We start from the raw sequence: 21242 nt of genomic DNA, 5'->3' as shown, positions 1-21242 counted from the left end.
AGGAACTGTAGCCTCCTTCCAGGAACCACCACATCAACCCACACACTCAAACACACTCAGAGACACACACGCACGGCATGAGCAAACACATAAACACTCAGTATCTGTGTCTGTCTCTATTCCCTTTCACTACACACTACCCTCTCTTTATCTCAGAAGGCAGAAGCAACAGTTAGTGATCACATGACCAGAGGAGTCTCTCCTCATTTCTGTGTTACCTGGTTAGCTCAGGCTCAGAGCAGAGGAAGTAGAGCCAAGCAGAATGTGTCCAGTTTGTGAAACCTCCTTTTTCCCCCCACTCTATTTTACTATTTAAACAAAATAGCAGACACTGAGAGAGAGCCCGAAAAGCTACAAGAGCGAGAAAAGAGGGAGGTGGTGATGGGAGGGGGGGTGATGCTGTTGCCACGGCAACCAGAGCCGCGGCAGTTGTCATCATGAGGTTTCTTCTGCATTGTGTACGTGTGTGTGTGTGTGTGTGTGTGTGTGTGTGTGTGCGCGGACACAGCGCGTGTGAGTTCACCCTCCTCTCTCCAGACAGCAGGCGAGGACATCCCCCTCTAACACCGTGCCAACAGAGAGAGGAAGAGAGAGAGAGAGACACACACAGCAGAGAGAGGGAGGGAGAGAGAGAGAGAGAGAGACTGAAGCCCCATAATGCACTGCACGCTGCAGGGCTGAAGTCGTGCAGATTCATCAGTTCCTGTTCGGAGGGATTGTGTGTGAGTGCACACACGCTCATACACCCAGACCAAGTGGAGAGAGAAACACACAGACAGCCAGCCAGGTAAGACAGCTTTTCTGTGACCGTGCGGATGGCTACTGGGCTTACAAGATGATCTGTTTATCTGTCTGTTACTGCCTCTTGAGAGGAGGAGAGGGGAGAATTGCTCTATAGACACGACAGGGTGTCATTAATATTTGACATGTTATGATTCCGACAACTTCCCTGCCTGTTGCTGGTGATTACTGCTGTATTTTTTTCTTACTTGTAGTTTGGGGATTATTTCAGAAGCGAGGATATATCTGAGAGAGATTTGAAATAGCTGATAAGCGTGTGGAATATCAGTGTTGATTTTTGCCTGTCTCTGGGTTTTTTTTTTTTTTTGCATATATGTTTTTTTCCTTCTTCCAGCTTGCAGATACTGCTTAACTGTAGCTGATTTGAATATGCTGGGAAGGTTTTGCATGCACTTGTGTGTTGCTGGTGAACATAGTGTAACTTTTTAGGAAAGGATAACTTCTGTCATGGAATTGCACAGTATTCACTTTGCCATAAACACAGAGTACAGTCCAGCAAATGTATGATTATGTTATAGTTAAAATCAATGAAAGTTTTTATTCAACAAAAGCAATAGGAGTTCTGCAATAGTGTAAAAAGTTTGGTCTTAAAGGTTTAATGGCAAAACATCCAGATCATGTTGCACAAATTTGTCTGATATGCTTCATGTCACACTAAAGGAAGAGAAATGTTATTTGAAATATAAGTCTTATATAAAGCAACTTGACCCAATGGTACACTTCCATGACTGTGATCACTAATGAGGCATTTTCGTTTCAAAAGCACTAAAATTACATATACAGTAGTTTGTCCATTAACACTACAAATTCTTAATAAACTTGAGAAATGTACATTTTGCACCAAGTGGCACTGTTGTAAGCTGACTGGTGGGTAAAACCGTGGCTTCCTGATTACGGGTCATTTTGTGGTTTAACAGTCACTGAGGCTTGCGACTGTATTTGTTGCGACAGAGACACAGACAGGCGACAGAAAGCATGATTGCAGCAGTGTGAGGCCGTGACCCTGGGACTCAAATAGGAAATTTCAGTCCTCCACCCTGGGACCCCATTATGAAATCATGTTTTAACACTGTCATGTGAAGACACAACAAAAGGTCAAAATGAGGGCTTAGGGTTAGAAATAGGTTGGAAATACAACAATATGATCTGTAAATTAAAACATTAATTCCAAATGTACATAATTAACATTTCAGTCATACATAGAGATCCATGCAGAAAATAGGAAAAAAAAAAAGCTGAATTATCTCAAAATCCAGACACATCTCAAGGTAGTTTTATTTATATTACCCTTTATCACTCAAAAGTTTCAAAGGTGCTGTGAGACTTGTGTTACTTGTGTATCTTGCACCGTTTGACAGTGTGTATAATGTGACGTGGGAAGCTGTTTGTGCTGAACGCTGTAACGGACTATGCAAAGAGCTTTTGCAGCCTGGGATATGAAATGCAAAAAAACAAAGATCATAATGCAGATCAGACAAAAAAATCTTTTGAATATTCAGTTTGTCTCCATTTAGCTTTGAAAGAGCACTGCTTCTGTACGCTCTTCCCCTGCAGAAATCCACCTGTCAAACTCAAAATGGAGAGGCTCCTCTTTTTCATTATGGCTCCTTTCATTAAGAGCCCCCTTCACTATCTCTGTTGTTGCCTGATAAAACTGTCCACCAGACACCTACGTGACAGTAGCATCTACAGTATATCTCTGCCTCTGCTCTCTAATAATTCAGCACTGATGTGCAGGAGACTCAAAGCTGCCTAATAAAAGTATAAACTATACATGTACTGTATGTGTTTGCATGCTGTAGTCCTCTGGGTATATAAGGTATTCTTGAAAGTGTGTGTGTTAGTGAGCTCAATATAAAGCCCAGATACATTATAAGTAAAAAAAAAAAAAAGAAAAGCAGAAGAATGTCTGTCTTTAGTTACAAGTTGAAAAATAATGGTGGTTCTACCAAAGCTATTTTCAGTGGTGAGTTTCAGAGTTTATGAGGTTTTTGAACAATGGTCATTCACATATCCCACTACTGGTATGTCATAGCGCTCTGTGTTGACAGATTCACACATTTTCCACTGTGGTCACATCTTGGGCCACAGATTATGTTGGTACGAGAACACAGAGCTGTTCAGACTAAGGGGAAAGATGCAGACACTCTGCAAGGTCACGAACATAGTGAAATAGCTTCAGTTCTAAGATCATCTGTTTAATGATTTGACCTTAGATGCTCAACAATAGAGCAGAGGTCTGTTACGAATGTTGAAAACCTCTCTGAATCACACCGGGTCACCCTGCTGGATTTTCCATTCGGTAAGATCCTTAAGGTTCTCCAGTAGATATTCCTTTGCTCTCAGTCCAGCTCTGGATTTGCTTAGCAGCTTGGATCAAAGATGATATATGGATCCAAATCTCCTTGTCCAACTCCTTCTATCTTTGTTCTCTTTTCTCAATTCCTTTCCTCATTGCTGTTTTTAATGATCTGGAACACAAGGGACACATGTTTATGGATCCATGGCCTTGCTGTGATGATCAGAATGAGCGAGGATGTGAGGGACACTGGCTTGCACAAGACAGCAGTGCCTCAAAAATTCCTTTTCGGTCTCTCCTCGGTACACAGACATCAGCAGAGCAGTGAGCAGGAACCTTAGTGTGCATTAAATTATCTGCAATTGCAGCAATCATCTGTGCGTCCAAAACCTTTTACTGTGCCTTGTTTCTTCATCACTGCATGTCTCTCTTTAGACTAGAAGCCTACTGGTTGAAGGGACATAATGGTCAAACACTGTGCTTCGGTATAATTCTGAAATACTTGTGTGTTGTTATTTCCATTTTATACTTTGCATTTGTGCTTCACTATGTCTCAAAGGGAACAAGTCCTTTATATCTAAAACCTTGTATTTTAAATATAATACATTGTTATACACTGAATCAAAACAGTAGTAGTCAGTTAATTCAATTTTGATCAGATAACATTGAAAAGTTGTTTGCATGTTAACACACAAATAATACTCCAATAATTTAACATGGAATAATACACACTAACAGAAGCTATTCTACCTCCACAGTGAATACTTTTACTTTTGATAGTAAGTGCGTTAAACTTTTTTGACAATTTTTAAAGTTGCTCTAATCAGTGTCTTTATATCAATGAATCAAATGACTATACATTATATTAGTTTGTGTCATGTAATGTAATGTGTCATTCTTAGTAATGAACCCACAAAAAAATGATCACCTGACTTTACATTTCCCCTCATCTCTACGGGGCGTTTTAGCAACTTTAAGCTAATTGTTTTGACATTCTGGCCTGCAATTTTTTAGTTCGCTCTCACTGCTCTCATCAGAGTTTTTGAGCTTCAGATGGCGGCATTTTTTGTGAAAAAACTTGAAAAATTGACTGCACACTACCTGCTTTGCAAGTGCAAACAGACAGAATTGGCAACTAGCTGGTGAATATAGCAGAGCAATTAGTAGGTAAAGAGCTAAATCCAAGAGGAGTTGGTGGAGACCAAAACAGAGCCTTAAAGAGAGTTAATATTGTACTTACATTTGCCAGATCCTCTGGAACATGGCTCCTAATGAATGAGTAATGCTGCTCTGCATCTGCTGGATATGTAAATTGACAACAGTTTTCTGACAAATTCAAAATATCAACTTTATACAGTGACATTGTGGCACTGTTGCGTTTGTTTGCAGCTTGTTTCCGAGTATCCAAAAATCTGTAAATGCAGGTTTAAGTACATTTTGCTTAAAGTGCTTTTATTTTTCGCAAAATTAAATTGTAATTTTTTTTAAATATTTTGACTTGTAAAAGAGTATTACCTTGAACTTACTGCTACTGCTACTTTTTGTAGTGTGAGACGATATTGTGTGGAGAACGTTTGAAAACAGTTGACCTACTCAAGTGTGCATGAGCAAGACACTAAATATGTAGCTGACATCTGTGCTCTGAGTGAAAATAAATATTGCCTTACAGAGCATAACTCAAACACTTCACAGACAAAGCTTTTCCAGGGAAAAATGCTATCACATCCTGTAGTTTTTGAGTCAGTTTGTAGTGTAGACAATCACAATACAACATGCACTCACATGGAGACACTGCATCCCATTTCCAATTCAGTGTCATCCTGGAAGACAACCACAGGGCCTTTTTTGGGCACAAGTCAGTGACTTGCCAGCTCTAAAATTGAAATTCCATATTACCGGCGTCTGTAGCGCATTGGTTTGACTCTATGAATGAATTGATAAATATTTATAGAAGCTGAAGCTAAACATTAACACTCAGACTAGCGCAGATCCATCATAGGTGCTTTTGAGGGCCGGCTGCAGGCTGCTGTTCAATCAACACCTTTCCCCTTCGCTCTCTCACACACACAAACACAAACACACACACACACACACACATGGACACATGGACACATGGACACACAAGCCAATACAGTGATGAATTCCAAACAACCTAATATATTGCAGCCACAAGTCAGTGATGTGGCTCTGAGTCACTTGGTAACACCCACCTGACACATACACACACACCTCCGCAAACACACACAACACCACGCACTCACACATGCTCCCATAGACACACACGCACCTGACGTAGTGTTTGATGGAGTTAGACACCATGGCAACAGAGCTGTGACTCTTGCTGTCCTGTGAGTGGACTGAAGCTGTGGAGGAGGGAGGAGAAAGCTACCAGCTAGCACTGCTACTCAAGTGCAGCTATTATTATTCCCAATCTCTCAATCTCTCTATACTCTGCTTTTCCTTTTTCTCGGTCTTCACCACAACTCCTATCTGTGTGCCATATTTTTTTTTCAAGTGCAATCGAAGGACTGTAACTTGGAAAAAAAACAACTCAACCAGAGGAGGGAGAGGAGGCAGAAGAGAGGTCAGCAGGAATGTATCTTTAAAGCCATCGATTGTGAAAAACCTGACACACCATCAGAGTGAATCGTGCTGATTCTCATGGCTGATACTAGACAGCACTCCGTGCCATGGCGTCTTCTTTGTTGACATATTATTTTTTATCTCACTCCCCTTGCACTCTCACTCACTGCATCACCCTGTTTCAATCACAAAACAAAATGATTTAACTCCTCCTCTCTTTTTCTGCCTCTGTTTAACCTTTTATTATTTTTATTTTTTTTTCTTTGCAGTTTGATTTGTCCCTCTTCTGTTCCCGTCAGTCATGTTTTATAAAGGTAGTAGCATAGATAAGGAGTGCAGAGGGAGATAGAGAAGGGGGGGGGGGCGTGCAGGTGGACAGGTCTCACAAACATCATCTGTATGAGATTTACTGCCTGCAGATACAGATGGTGGAGAGACTGCGAGGAGGAAAAGAGGAAGAGGGAGGTGTTGGATAGTGCAGGTGAATTGTATTTTGGTCTCCAGTAGCATTTTCACGGTCTGATTGCCAGCATTTGTTAACATACACACATGCATGCAGACGCACACACACTCTCACGCAGTGTGAAATTGTGGGAACGTGGCTGTTGACAGTAGAAGTTTGTCTGAGTTAAGTTCCGCTGCGTTGCCCTCCCTCCTCTCCTCTCCTCTCCTCCCTCTTTTGCATATGATCCAAGCGCGAGCTGTGAAAGGTGAACTCGCAGCCTGCTGTGGATAAATTATGTGTGACATGTTTAGCTGTGCCGCCTTATATGGAGACTGGTGTATCTGAATACAGTAGGGCTCTGCCAAGAGGAAAGGAGGGAGAGAGAAGGAGCGAGAGAGTGAAGGACAGGGAGGGAAGGAGGAAGAGAAGGAGGAGGAGGAGGAGGAGGAGGAAGGAAAAGAGGCAGGGGAGGGAGAGAGCGAAGGAAAAAGGAAGGAGGAGGGGGCAGTGACGGAGGGAGTGAAAGAGAGGAGTGCCGCGAAGCAAGCATGAGGTTTTCACTTTCCATTCTCCCCTCAGCAGCAGTCAGATGAGTCCTTGCAGAGATACAGTAAGTCTTTGCTGTTTACTCTGTGTATATGTGTGTGTGTGGGGTGTGTGTTAATTTGTTTGTTTGGACACAAGACTAAGTTGTCCCTGCTTGCATTTTCTGCTCTGCTCCGCTTTTGGAATTTTAATTCACCATCTGGATGTTAAGTGGGATGTGTTGATGTGTGTTTAAGCGAGTTATATGTACTTATACATTTGTAAGTACGTGTGTGCGTGTGTGTACATATGCAGATGGCCACCGTGCTTCACTGCTAATGCGTGGGCGTATGAGGTGGGACAGTTTTAATGTGGAAAAGAGCTGAGCGGACAAAAGAATGGGTAACGTTAGTGTTTAATGTTCCGCAGAGTAGTTAGCACACACACACACGCACACACAGACACAGACACATACACTGACACACATTCCCCTTTCTGGCAGACTACACTCGGTCTCTCTCTTCCTCTCTTGGATTACACTGAAATCCCTGTTGTGTGACTCCCACTGTTAATAAAGCTAGATACAAGCTCACGTTTATGGATGAATGAATGAAAACACACACACCGACTCTCCCTCAGAAATACACTGACACATATGAACCGCCCTACACTCCTCCTGTATAATGACTGGACTACTGGTGTTTACACTACGGCTGCCCTCAGGAAATTATTAAACTCCTGCTTTGCCCGGGCAGCCTGTACCAGTCTAATACACACACGTATTAACACACATGTGTACGCACACAGTCATCAGAAATCTGCATGTTGTTGAAATGCCAAAAGCAGTCAACATAATAAAGATATAATGATTTACTTTTTTTTTCTCACTTTTTATTTTGTAGTAAAGTTTGCATCCATTGATAAAGTAAACGGATGAAAGCCGTTTCTATAGATACTGCTGATATTTCTGTCAGAGCTTCTTTATAAATATCTGAATATAAGTGATATTTGCTGTTGACGGGGAGCAACTATATAATGGATTTATGAATAGCTATGCTTAAACATGTGTGCCATTTTTGGAGAGAAAATGAAAGAATAAACAGAGTATATATATGTATATATATATATATATAACCTGTATTTACAAAATTCAGTCTATGGAATACAATTTTATCTAGAACATGTGCTTGTTTTTGCATTAAAAGCTCACTTACTGAAATATGCTGAAAGTGTCTGAAATGCATTTGCTTTGGGGTCCAAACACTTTCAATCAATCTTCCCAACATGCACAACTCTCCTTTCCTTGCGGTTTAGAAACCTGCACTATGCCGTGCTTTGAGCAGAGCTTATGATGGTAATTCTCCATACTTCACGCAGGAAGTAAAATAGGAAAAGGTGCCACTTCTCTGATGACATGTTGGACGTTCATCTAATAAAATGCATGTAGCTTCATCTTCTCTTGCCCTTTCACATTTGTGACATTCAAAAACCACTGACAAAGAGAAAAATCAATTTCTTAATATAGACCTTGATTTTTAAACACATGACTAACCTTCATGACTGAGGCTTCTCTTTCTGTAGCTACATTCTTCACTTAAAAAAAACATTGTGTGGTTTGCTGGTAATACTTTAATTTTGAAGCTGTGACAGGGAGTGTTGCATTAATAGTACCTTAAGTTGCAAACTTAAATGCAGCTCCAACATCATGGCAAACCTTAGAAGCTCAGAAAACTGAAAGTAATAAAATTAAAGTAAGAAACTACATTTTAGAGTAGGGGATGTCTGTGTCCATCTATATTTTCCCCGTTTTTGCCCTCTTCTCACCCACTAATCTCAGCACCTCCATCTCTCTTTCACAGTTTCACTTCCTCACCCTCTCTCGTTCTCTGCAGTTGTTTGTCTTTCTGCTTTTTTATGGCTCACTTTGTATTTCTCTTTCGGTGTCTGACTCTCAGTGGGTTGAAAAAGCTTCTCTGCAGATCAGAGCAGGCAGTTCTACAAGGTCATTAGAGTATAGAACAGTGAGAGCACAGAGGCACTCAGATACATACTGAATTACGCAGCACACACGGTCCTGACTAAACAACTGCGTGTGAGAAGAAAGAGCGAGAGGGAAAGGATGCAAGCTCACCTGCTTTTGACTGTTCTGGTTTTTTTTTTTAAAAAACAAGGGGAGATGAGATTTCTCCATGAATTTGTCCCCTTTTCCTCCCCCCCACCTTCCTGTTTCATCCCTCAACTAATCTGTCCTTTAGAAGTGATGTCATCTCCCTGCTGTCCTCAGCAGGCACGGGGCAGTCTGTTGAATGCAGATGAGCAGTGTGTTTGTGTGTGTCAGAGAAAATCTGTGTGTATGTGTATAGCGACATGAGCGCCCTGATCCCCTAATTTACATTATTCAATTATCAAGGTAGAAGAAAGTAGGGCGGATGCTCTGATCAAGGTGACAGCGGAGAATGTGTCCGGAGATGCCTTTGAGTCTCAAGCTTCAGACATTCAACACAGAGCATCTAACTGACAGATAGACAGTCAGTCACTCAGGCAAATGGTTGGGAGAGTCCTGCAAGGCCATTTGGCAAGTGGCAAAATCACAGTGAGTCAGTCAATGGTGTATGATTGCTGTTTTCCCTGCAGTCTGCAAAGCTGTCACTAGACTAATGCACACTAGTGGGAGATGTAATCTATAGTAAATACAGCTGGCTCCACGGAGGAGCCCTCTGTGATTTCCACAGATTAAGGTGTCAAACTGAATCACTGGTCATAGACAGCTGAGGAGTACAGATTATCCCCTGTTTGGCCAAATGCTGCTTTGATGACAAGTCAGGGATTCTGCACTTCATGTGTGTGTGGCTGCGACTTGAAGAGCTGATTGTAGATATTTCCTTTTGGGGAGCATCCACTCCTTTGGTATTTCCTGATTTGATGAAAAATACCAGACTGTGGAATGTGAAAAATTCACAGAGGGCCAAATCATTAGTGTTAATCATCTTCATCTATTGAGCTTCATAATCTTTACAACAATTCTGAGCTTTTCAACCATTCAGCTTCTAATCAGTGATCATCTCGTTGTTACTGAACCGTCTCCTGTCAAGGATTTTCCACTGTCATAAATTATTCTTATCTTGCTGTACGTATTGTATCTCTCTCTGTCTGAATTCTCTCTCTCATTCTGCTCCTATACCTCTCCTCTTTCTACCTGTCTGTCCATCTGTATGTGTTTCTCATTTTTTTTTTTTTTTGCTTTTATCATTCGCTAAGTCACCTCTCTCGGCGTCTGTCCAGGTTGGAATGTATCTGAGTGTGAGACCAAGAGAGACACAGTGAAAATATTAAGGAAAGACTGTATGTGTGAGTGTGTGCGTGTGTGTGTTTACCTGTTTACATGACTGACAAAGGCCCCCGTGCTCAAAATGCCACATGTGGAGGTGGTAAATTTACACAAGAGAGTATTTTTCTTTGGAATATGTCTCCCTCATTTCTACCTACAACATCTATATATCTTGGAAACCTCCTCTCTGCTTCTTACCCTGTCTGTCTGTCTGTCTGTCTCTCTGACTGTTCCTCTAATTCTCACTTTTTTCCAATCTGTCTCGATCAACGCTTCCACCCACACACACACACACACACACACACACACACAGATACCCATACACACACCTCCTCTATTGCTATTCCTGAGAGGAGCAGACTGGTCTGGCAGTGGGTTGGTTTATGTCCATGAACTCAATGACACCCTTGCTACCGCTGCATTACACCATACTGGCGCTACCAAAGCCAGGTAGCCAGACTGCAGTGAAGCTCGGGGTAAAAAGCAGATGTGTGCGTGAACAAAATGAGTGCATTCATGCACAATACATGTAACTGCCCCCACCCCCTAACACACAGAGACGAATGCATAACCATGGATCTAGAAGTGTATTATCTCACATCCCTATTCATGTGGGTGTCGACTATAACTGCCTCACCCCCTGTCTCTATGTGCACGTCAGGCTGTTTAAACACTTGCGCTGATATCACAGTGCAGACGACAGCTTGCACACGTGCCACTTGACTGCCCTCGTCGTCTCCCCTCCCCTCTGTTTGTCTTACAGCTGAAGGAGGGAGTCATAGATTGTGTGTCTTTATGTGTGTGTATGTGTGAGAGAGAGATAGTGAGCTCACACAAGAGAGATGGTTGATGTTGTGCATATGCATACATATTACTCATGTAGCTGTGTCCTGAATATCAATGCACTGACTGACCTTCCATTCATCTGTGTAGTTGTGTATCCTCCGTTGATGATGCAGATCTGCTGTCTCATGGTTTGTGGTCAATACTAATGTGTGTGTGAGTGTGTGTGTGTTACAGCTAGGGAATGGAATAAAGTCTAAGATTACCCTGATGGTACAATCTGTGGAAACATCATCATAATGGAGTACCATTTCAGAATGGCCAGCACTCAGCCAAAAACTGTTGGGTCAAATCCCAAGCTTGCATGAGGTGGGACTGAGCATTTGCTTGACAGGGACCACGTGTGAGCATTATTAATACTGTTGTCCCCTCAGCAAGGTATTTGAGCTCATTAATCTTGTCAAGATGTCCATCACTCAGCGTCCCTCAAGCAATTTAAACAGGAAGAAAAATAAGCAACATTTCAATTGTGACTGAGTTATACCGTAAATGTATCCAGACCAAATGCAATATCTTAATCTAAAGTAAAAGATGAGGCTCATCCAGCATCCATTATTCACTGTCATATAACTTAATGCGTTCTTAATGAGCCATGCCTCCATCATGAATGAAAAATTATATAAATCTTGAATATTACTTGTATTTAAAGAAAAAATCCAGAGATGTCGCCATTCTATGATTCCTGCCAGCTATGTACCGCAAGGTAGCACAACAACCATGCGTGTAGGAGCCAAGGTTTTTAGCGTGCTAACTCAACATTTATGCTGAGTTAGAAATATGACTACAGCAAGTATTTCTGTGTAAAATGAATAAATGTGGTATAGGAATGTGGTACTCTGCTGCAAAACACGTCAACTTTTGTGAACACTTGGGTCTGTCGATGAACATCACATTAGCTCGGCTAAATATCTGCAGTTGGCAGATGTTACACTAGTTTAACATACAGTAAAGTTCAGTGGCTTGCTTTAAAGCACTCAGTAGTTACCTGTTGTCAGGTTAAGAATTTAAAATCCTCAACAGTGAGCTAACACTGTGTTTTCATACAAGCAGCAAATACTGTCATCTTCTGTCTTCATAGAGGTTGAAAGTCCTGCTCTCTCTGCTAGTAGGTCGCCACTGTTCCCTTCGCTGTTATAAATCAATCCATACTCCCATGCACAGCAAATGGCTATCTACCAATATACCAGATAGCACAATTTCAGCATCATATCATTTGAAGAGTGACAAATGTAAGACTCCCAGAGCAATTTGGGACGTTTATCTGATTGCAGACTTCTGGGTCAGAGTAAGCTGCGGTAAAAAGAGAATTGGGCTTTTTGCCAGTCAGTTTCTTGCCTACTGTGACATTTCTTTGCATTACTCTGTACTGCCGGCCTTTTTTCCTTTCAGGAAGGAAATGGTGACTGAAATTATTGGCAGTCAAAACATTACTGAAATGAAATGCTGCTTACGAGCAGTGCAACAGGTCAACCAGCTAATAACTTCTGAGATCAGTCTGGGCAGCTCAGGATACACTTCACCAATCAGGAGCACACAATGTGTGACTCTGCAGGTCATGGCATAAGACTGCATTTCAATAGTAGCTCATTTACGCTTTTGTCCTTTTGTCATTTTTGGTTTGGTTGCAAAAGCTGTATTGCATTTTGACCTAGTTTTCGTTTTCAAAGGTATCTTGTGTTTCACAAATGTATTAACTCTGGATTTCATCGTCGTCAAGAAAGTTGCTGATCTTTCCATTGCTGTCGCACCTTATCAGTGTTCAGACCTTGGTTTGACTGTTGTACTAGGCAGAGCTGATTAGATTTTGTGATAATAAAGTGTTGTTTTATACGTCATTGTGAGAAAAATTGTTACATTGGTTAGATTAAAGTATTACAAACCATCAGTTTTGGAGTAAGTGGCTGCTCTCGCCTCATTCATGCACAGTCAAGAGGTCTAGTACTGTTCAGAGGTCATACGTTTCATTTGAAAACTTGTTGTCTTTCATATGAGTTCCCCCATACTGCCATGAAATCAGGCTGGAGATGACACCATTAACCACTTTGCCCTTGCCTTAAACATGGTCTCTCCAGTTGCCGTGGCGATGATGACCTTGCAGCACGCCACAGTCGTACTGCAGACTAAGGTGTTGTGCGAACAAGGAATGAGGGGGAGAGACAGTGGGCGCACAAAACGAGGACAGCAACTATTAAAAGACGAGCCATGTTGACAAAGTTGTTTTGTGTCACATGATACACGGAGTGCAACTTAGCAGGAGGCGAGCAGGTTTCTAAGAAGAAGAAGAAGAAGAGATTCGGGGAGAGGAAAAGAGGAAAACGCTGAAGCATAAGGGTGAAGAGAAATAGAAAAGGCGAACAGGTGGGGATCAGAGAAAGATAAATGAAGAGAGATGAGAAATGTCAAGATGATATCACAGCGGAGATCCAGCAGTGCTTTGAAATGGAACAAAATTCAGCTTTTTGCCCTCCCTACTTCTCCCTCTGATTCCTCCTCTTTTATGCCAGCCAGTACTCACCTTGCTCCCCCCCCCGCCCCCCTCACTACAAGACACCGACCTCTGTCTCTCACCAACTTGTACTAATTGCTCCTGTTTGCTTCCCGTCACTCTTCCTCTAGCCTCTATCCTTCCCCTGTCACCACCTCTGGTCTCCCTTACTCTATTTGTCTCTCATTGCCCCTCCCCCTCCCTTACTCCTGATGCTCCTATCAGTATAAAGGGCAGCTCGGGTCACATATAGATGATATCCTGGTCAGCCAGTGATGCGGTGTAATACGAAGCGTCCAGCATCTGCTTTTCGCTGCTGCAGTCAGCACCCTTTAACCTCTTGCATTTCTGAATTATCCCTCCCTCCCTCCGTCTTTCCCTCTGTTTCTCTCTTTTGCTTTCGAGAAGGTGCCATAATTACACTACCAATCAACCAACATCATCGGGGACAAAGCGTAAAAATCTGAATCTGAGCCCTTTGCCGAAGTTGTAACACTTACAGGATGTCTCAACCGTCAACTTGCTGTCCAAACAAACAAGACCTTTTGACTGCCAGACAGCCACTCAAAGGGCACTTTAACAGATCAGAGTTTACACTGTGACTCTCTTGGGGAACTTGTTTTGAAGCAAATAGTTTCCTCTTGCTTTGCAGCAAGATTTGACCACTGCTCTTTTTGTTTCCCTGTCTATTGTGTTTCAAAGGTCAGCCACAGGAAATCAAACATGGAGGAACCTGCTCTCTGGCTTTCTTCTCTTCACCTCCCCTCATTTTTTTCTATTCTGGAAGTCATTCAAGGTGGATAAATGACTCCCATCTCTGGCCCCTGTTCACTCCATTTTTCCTCATTCTTTCTCTCTCGGCATTGCTCTCAAATGCTGGGCTGAATGTGGCTTGTATTAACAGTGCGAGAGGCCTCACTATATAACAAAATTCAATTCCATGTGGCTTACACTGAGCAATGAACATTAATATCACTGTTCAGTGTCAATCTTTACCACAGAAATAAAACTTATGTGTTGACATCCTTTCCAACAAAAACATTACTAAAACAAAATAGAATATGCATTATTTTTGTTAATTCATAAAAGCTAAATAATAATGTGAAACAAAGGGACAACTACTGTCTTATCCAATGACCTACACACATCTGTAGAGTAAAATGTCCAGTAGCAGTAGTTCTGATTAGTTAAACATTATCTCTAAGCTGCCCAAAACTATCTCTGCTTCACATGTTCATTGTACTACTTGACATTAACATTAATAAGCAAAATAATGCTTTTACTAGCGTCTCTGTCGGTAATGTTTAATTTTGTTGATTAAGACTGAACTAAAAAACATATTGATTTTTGTCAAAACACTTAAGACTAAGATTCTAAATTGATGAAGGCAAAAAAAACGTGGTGTTGGCTTTGGATTTTACACAAACTCGTGCACAATGATTGCTTTTTTGTAGTCAATGATGAAAAGAGTCCAATTTTTTTGCTGTGAACACCACAGTTAAGCATTCCCTTTCATGTAGCCTAAAACATAATAATATATAATAAAACACATTAACTGTGTATGTAATTGGGTCCTAACAGTCAGTAATTCAGCAGCAGTGGTGTCACTGCAGGCTAAATCACTGTTTTTATTGGAGAGTTGTCATAGCCATGAAATAATCCAGAGTTCGGCCAAATGGATTAGCACAGGATCAGGCGGCTCTCCTTAAACGAGGAGTTACATGAGCACCTGTGACACACACGGTATGACACCCTGCGTTGTGCGGACCACATGTCAGCAGCTGATGTCTTGGGTGAGACAAAATGTTTAGCTAAGATTTTACTCTCTATACTTTAATGAAGTGTGTGTATATGTTTGTGTGTGTGTGTGTGTGTCTTTTGGGAGAGTTCGGGCATGGGTGGGGTGGGGTGGGGTGGGGAGTGCGTAATATCCCCAGCCGTCTCTACCTCTTTCTCCTTTCCAATTTATTACCTTGGCTAGTTGATCTGATGGTGTAATAATATCTCCTGCCTCTGGCTACGGGAAATGGCCACATGCATTATTCACACATGCTAAGATGCTTATTGATGACTCCTTTATTTATATATTTCCTCAATGCCAGAGTAATTTCTCATATTTTTAACCCCTTAGTTTTAATCTTCTATTTTGACGTGTGCCTCGTCTTATGAGCCTCACTCACTCTCAGTTTTCAAATGGGTTGTGCTTGTTTAATGGGAATTTAGTTCAAGCTTTTGGCACAAAACGAGAGCTGATAATACATGTAGGTGGAGCCCCATATGTTAAATCTACTTTATTAGGCGTTAAGGCTCATGGCTGCTCATTTTGTCATAGCTGTTTCCACCTGGGTATCACACAAGTGCTGTATGAAAATCCACAGAAAACATAACTCCTTTGAGAAAACTAGCGAGACATTGCCTTAGGACTGCAGGGTAAGTTTGTCTAATCTAATATGTGTACATTCTCCAGCTATTTGTTCCCTTTTCATTCATGCAGTCATTGTAAATGGGGCATATTCTCTTTTATGTCAGGGCATGCCAGAGTTCAGCGCTACTGTGTATTCAGTGGCTTTTCTCTCTGAATTCACATTTCCTCTCTGCTCAGACCTGTTACCCCTGAAACAGCAGTGGGAAAACTATGGTGAGCAAATGTTTCTAGCCAAAAACTGGTGCTTTAAATGTGCAAGTATGCGTGTGTTGTTTTTTTCCAAGGAGAAGCAGCTTGATTTTTAAAACTCAAAAAACAGACCTTACTATTGATACTGTCCACTGCTGGGTTTTGTGTTCAGTTATAAAATGCGTTCATGATCTGTCTTTTTTAGAATGAGCAGTACAGTAGAAAGCTACAGCTTTGTTAGCAATAAAGATGATTTAATGATTTCCGTAAAATTGAGTTGTTTATTTTGGAGCCTTTGGGAGGCTCATGCTGCTTTCCCCAAAATATGCTCTTATGAGTAGCGTTTCCTCGTTGTCTACAATGCAGGTGGTGAGAGCACAGTTGCACCATAGTGAACGCTACTCTGTACCCTGCAAAGTGAAAGTAGCATTTTATTGAAAAAAATGTAAGAGGTAGTGCATATAATTCATTTTATAATGACGGCAACAAAACAAAAACTGTACTTAATGGTGTATAGGTTAGGACTGGCCAATACCCAATCTGCTTAATAATATCAACCTTTGCCTAGATACCAATTAGACAGATTTGATTGATGGGTCCCTAATTAAAATAGAAGTACATCTGTTCCCTCAGACACAAATGAGACAGAAAGGCAGCTGAAACACCTTCTGTGTAGACGAGCCTTTAGCTCGGCCCACAGTCAGGCCAGAAATGTGAACATAAAAACCACCTTGAAAAATGACCAAGATTTCCCCATAAATAAATAAACCCAAAATTCTTGTGGTTATTTGCGTTTCATTCGTAGGCCTTCCTGATCTCATTTGCATGCAAGAAATGCCACCTACCCTCCTAACATCTGGGATTTAGTGGTGCAATAGAGAGAAAGGTACAGGAGAGGTCAGGAAGTGAGTAAGAATAGGCGATGCAGAAGACTAACTTTGTCACTCCATATTTAATGCACTGGTAATGGTAGCCCTGTCCGTGTTCTCTCTCCTTACCACAGTCTTCCTTCCAGATACAGTGGGCTGTCCTGGCCTCTTGCTCTTGTCCGCACACACACACACTCGCACTGCTCGAAATATCAGCTTTGGCCTGAAAAAGTAGTTCACCACAGATGTGAACGGCCCAAATAAGAGAAGAGAGCATGACACATAAGCAGTCAATGTTTGACCAAGGGAGTATTTTTACCTTGGTCTTTTTTTATTTACACTTTTTTAACTTTTCCTCCTTTTTTGTGCTAATTTTTCTTCAAACCACCATTTCTATGTCCGTATTAATGATTGAAGGTGTTAACTATCTGGGATTTTCAGTGTGCTTAGGGTTAGGCTATTTTGTGATAAATAGCTGCAAATCATTTTCACCCTGACTCATCGTCTGCTTCAGTTTATGATCTCTTTCAGTTCCCAGAATGTGCTGTAACTGTCCTGAGCGAAAAATGCCTGACTTTGTTGCATGTAGTTAGAAAACCTTAGCTAATAGCCTAATAATAGTAGGGAATGCAAGAAAGGGAAAGTTTTCCCAGTCAAGTACAGGACTTTATTTCTATCCCTTGTCAGATGTTGATGAGTTCACTTACTGGTAGGAAACTTTGGCAACCAATGATACTAAACAGTAACCATTTAAGATGCTATCACATGCAACTTTTTCACATCATTCACTATTGTTGCTGTTCGTCTTTGTGGCTGACAAAAGTGTGTGGAAGCTAATTTTACGGTCTTAGATGTTAGTGTTTCCCACATGAGTGCAAAAAACTAAGGCAGCACCGGCCTAGCTGACACAAAGAAGGGTGTTGTGTTTTTGTCTCAGACCAAAATCATGACCACTAGTAGACTTCTTAAGTCAGATCTGACCCTAACAATGACGCACAGTAGTCAGCTCAGTAAAGAAGAGTTACATATTCCTAAGCCTGCATATCTAGGGACAGGGCTACATCATGAATAACAGGGCTACCTGAGTAACACAGGGGTTATTCTTAGTAAAGTCCTTCTAAAGTTGCCCACAAACTTCTGGGCATCATATCAGTGCAGCATGTGAGCATATTCATTAGAATATTACGTAATGACTGTGGCGAAGTGATATATCAACATGTGGGATGTAGGTTTAAGGGCACTTACTGTGAGTGTATCTGCTGTAGGAGTTTGGGGGTGAAGTCTGTTCTTCAGGGGCATGCAGGAATGTGTGTGACAAAAGAAAAGTAGAAAAATCCCTCCCTCTCTCTCTCTCTCTCTCTCTCATCTAGTCCTTATCTCTCTTGTCTTACCCAGCTACCTGCCAGCTGATGCATCTATCCAGTCTCACCAGGGATGAGCAGATTGATGACTCACTAATCAATACTCTCAAACACAAGCTTATTTGTCATTGATGCCTACAAATTAGGTACAGTGTTCTTTTTTTTTTTTTTTTACAATGCAGGCTTTTCTGGTTCTTTTTCAATCAATCACAGTTGTTCTGTGAAATGAATCACAGAGATTAAGACTTATAAAAGTGTACATGTCAGTAATAGTTTTATTTTATTATTTTTCAGTCACATTATTTGTAATTTTCTTTTTTGTTTAGATTCATTTCATATTAACGTAAAGCCTGATTTGTGCAAATTGCAATGATTATTTTGAAGGCATTACAGTATTAGTAGATGTTAAAAATCATATTCTAACATAAACTACAGTCAGAGTCAACACTATTAGTATTGTTGAATAACATACTACTTATATATTGGTGTTAAAACTTCTTGTAGAACACATGCCTTTGGACACAAACACAGATGCATACACAGAACTTTTCTCACTATCTTTCTTTTTTATTTTTTCTTTCCTGTCTCTTGATCTCTCTCTCTTCTTCACTGTCTTCCTTTGAAATAAATTGTCTGCGCCTGAATGCGTGAGCCTTACTGTTAGCGATATGCTGTTTGATTTGATTTTCCAGCTGAGAGCCCGGCAGTCTCTGTGAGGGCTACCGTGAGAGAGGATGTGCAAGAGAATGGCTGGGAAACGTGTTCGAATGAAGCTGTGTGTGTGTGTGTGTGTGTGTGTGTGTGTGTGTGTGTGTGTGTGTGTGTGTGTGTGTGTGTGTGTGTGTGTGTGTGTGTGTGTGTGTGTGAATGCAAATGTGTGCCGAAGTGTATAAGCCTCAGTGTATGTGTACGCATGTGTGTGTGAGTGCGTTAAGCCCTGCTCCGCTGACACTCTTCCCTCCTTCTCCGCAGAGAGAAGTGCCTTCTTTCGCTGACCCCTGTGGCTGTTTGGCTCCACTGAAGCCGCCTCTGCCTCTGTGCCTGTCCATGTCTGCCGGAGTTGCCAGCCACACAAGGAGCCCCAGGACTGCCAGGACTGCCAAACCCATCCACTGAGCCAGTCCCCACACCACTGACACCTCCCTCCATCTCCTGCTCTGTCTGCCAGCCAGACCTTTCTCCATCCACGCCACTCAGCCCTCCTCTGTGGAAGTCAACCACTCCTCCCTGCTCTGCAGACAGAGCCTGACACTGAAGACAGACAACTTTTATCAGCTCCTGTGAGCGGAAGGATATTGTTCTTTGCTTTCCCCTCCACCACAGCCTTATCCTCCTCATCCTCCTCCTTCCATTCCTCTTTCTTCTCCTTCCTCCTCTCCTCCAGCCCTGCGTCTTTTCATCATGGGCCAGCTCGATCGATAATGTGTTTTGCCGTTCGCCTCATCTGACAGTTCAGTTGAGGAGCGAGGCGATAGAGAGAACTGGTTTGTGTGTGTGTTTGAGAGAGAGCACGAAAGAGAGAGATTACAAAGCAAACCTCTGTGCCTGTCACCAGCCAAAGGCCTGGGTGACAGGCAGTGAAGGATCCCTATTACAGCCACAAACAGACTCTTAGGATGGGCCGCAGGTGGTAGGCGAGTCCCAGGCCTCACAGGCGGCTTTTCCTCAGAATCAGACCCTGGGGACAAAACCTCTTAAAAACGGACTTTTTCCCATGCCCTTTAACTATCCCTTTGACCATTTGTCCCAGTGTCATTACAAACATACAGACTCACACATAATTGCATTTGCCGGATATCTATTCCTCTTAATCGACCCCTCCTACCTGGTTCAAAATGGCGGTGAATGTGACACCGATCCGGGACACAAAGTGGCTGACGTTGGAGGTTTGTCGGGAATTCCAGAGAGGAACTTGTTCACGGCCGGACAGTGAGTGCAAGTTTGCCCACCCTGCCAAGAGCTGTCAAGTGGAAAACGGCAGAGTCATTGCCTGTTTTGACTCACTCAAGGTGAGTATGACAAACACCTGGGATGATCATTCATCACAGCCCTGTCTTCTCTTTTTTCAACCTGCAGTGTTGACAAGTGTCATCTTTAGGATGTTTGAAGTTTTATTTTGGGGTTACAGGGATGCCAGAAGTTGTGAGACCTAAAAAGAAGGTATAGTTGTCAATTCAGGCCTTGATGCAGTGATGCGGGGGCTGCTTTTTGGAGAACAATGTGTAGTAAGTTGCAAGGAAACAGCAGTGATTTTGCTGCAAAGATATTGTTTTTTGAGGTTTAGCCAGTGCAAGGAGATAAATACATATCCGTATAAATACTTCAGTGTGTGTGTGTGTGCGTGTCCTTGTAAGCTGAGATGAGGCCGTAATCACATTAACATCTGTGAATCAGACTCAGAGTTTCCTTCACTGGCACATAACTTTAGCACAGGACTGTCGGTTGGCACATTGTGAAAGTTTCTGTGTGATCGTCACTTCAACAGGCTAAATGGGAAATATAGAAGTAGGGCAGCACACTTTATTTCATGTTTGTATGTGAGTCTGTGAGTGTGTTATTTTGAGGTCATACAGCACAGTGGGGTGTTCTCAGAAGGCTCTGTAATTTACTGTCTATTTTTGCCCTGGCACTGGGACAGCACACTCCCACTATGCAGCTCCTCTCTCTCTCTCTCTCAGAGACGAGGGGAAGAAAATTCAAGCAGGAGAGAAGATGGAAAGAGGTGGGAAAATAGAATGGACTGGGTCGAGAAGTTGTGAAAGGAAAGTATATGTCATGGCTCTCAGTCATGAAGTGAGGCCTAATGAATGGCAACAGGCACTTGATTTCAACACGCTTCTGTAACATCCCCAATATATACATCAATTACTTGTTGAGAGTGGAATTAATTAGAGCAGGATGAATGCGTGAGTGAATGAGCAGGAGTGCCAACGAGCGTCCAGAGCTCTACCCTAGAAACAAAAAAACTATACATATATGAAAAAAGTTTGATACACAATCAAACATTATGAGGATTCAAAGTATCCCAAAGTAGAATAGTGCACACAGTAGAGTGCAGATATCCACCAGGTGATCTCTGCTACACCTAT

At 42.0% G+C, this 21242-nt stretch overlaps 1 protein-coding gene across 5 annotated transcripts in view; it reads left to right on the top strand.

Annotated features, from left to right (window-relative positions):
- The first annotated feature begins 6656 nt into the window (after nt 1-6656).
- The window catches only part of LOC139199558 (muscleblind-like protein 1), a 53754-nt gene continuing 39168 nt past the window's right edge, over nt 6657-21242 (top strand). For 4 of the 5 annotated variants that reach the window (XM_070828601.1, XM_070828602.1, XM_070828600.1 and 1 more), the window contains exons 1-2: nt 6657-6738; nt 19126-20162. In XM_070828601.1, coding sequence (XP_070684702.1) covers nt 19989-20162 — 174 coding nt within the window. In that variant the 5' untranslated portion in view covers nt 6657-6738; nt 19126-19988. Of the gene's footprint in view, nt 6739-19125; nt 20163-21242 lie in introns of those variants that run through there. The other variant, XM_070828603.1, reaches the window with a different exon arrangement.

Source organism: Pempheris klunzingeri, chromosome 4 (assembly GCF_042242105.1).
Source record: "Pempheris klunzingeri isolate RE-2024b chromosome 4, fPemKlu1.hap1, whole genome shotgun sequence".
Taxonomy (NCBI): Eukaryota; Metazoa; Chordata; class Actinopteri; order Acropomatiformes; family Pempheridae; genus Pempheris; species Pempheris klunzingeri.
The sequence above is the reverse complement of the archived record's forward strand: the minus strand, read 5'-3'. Positions and strand labels throughout refer to the sequence as shown.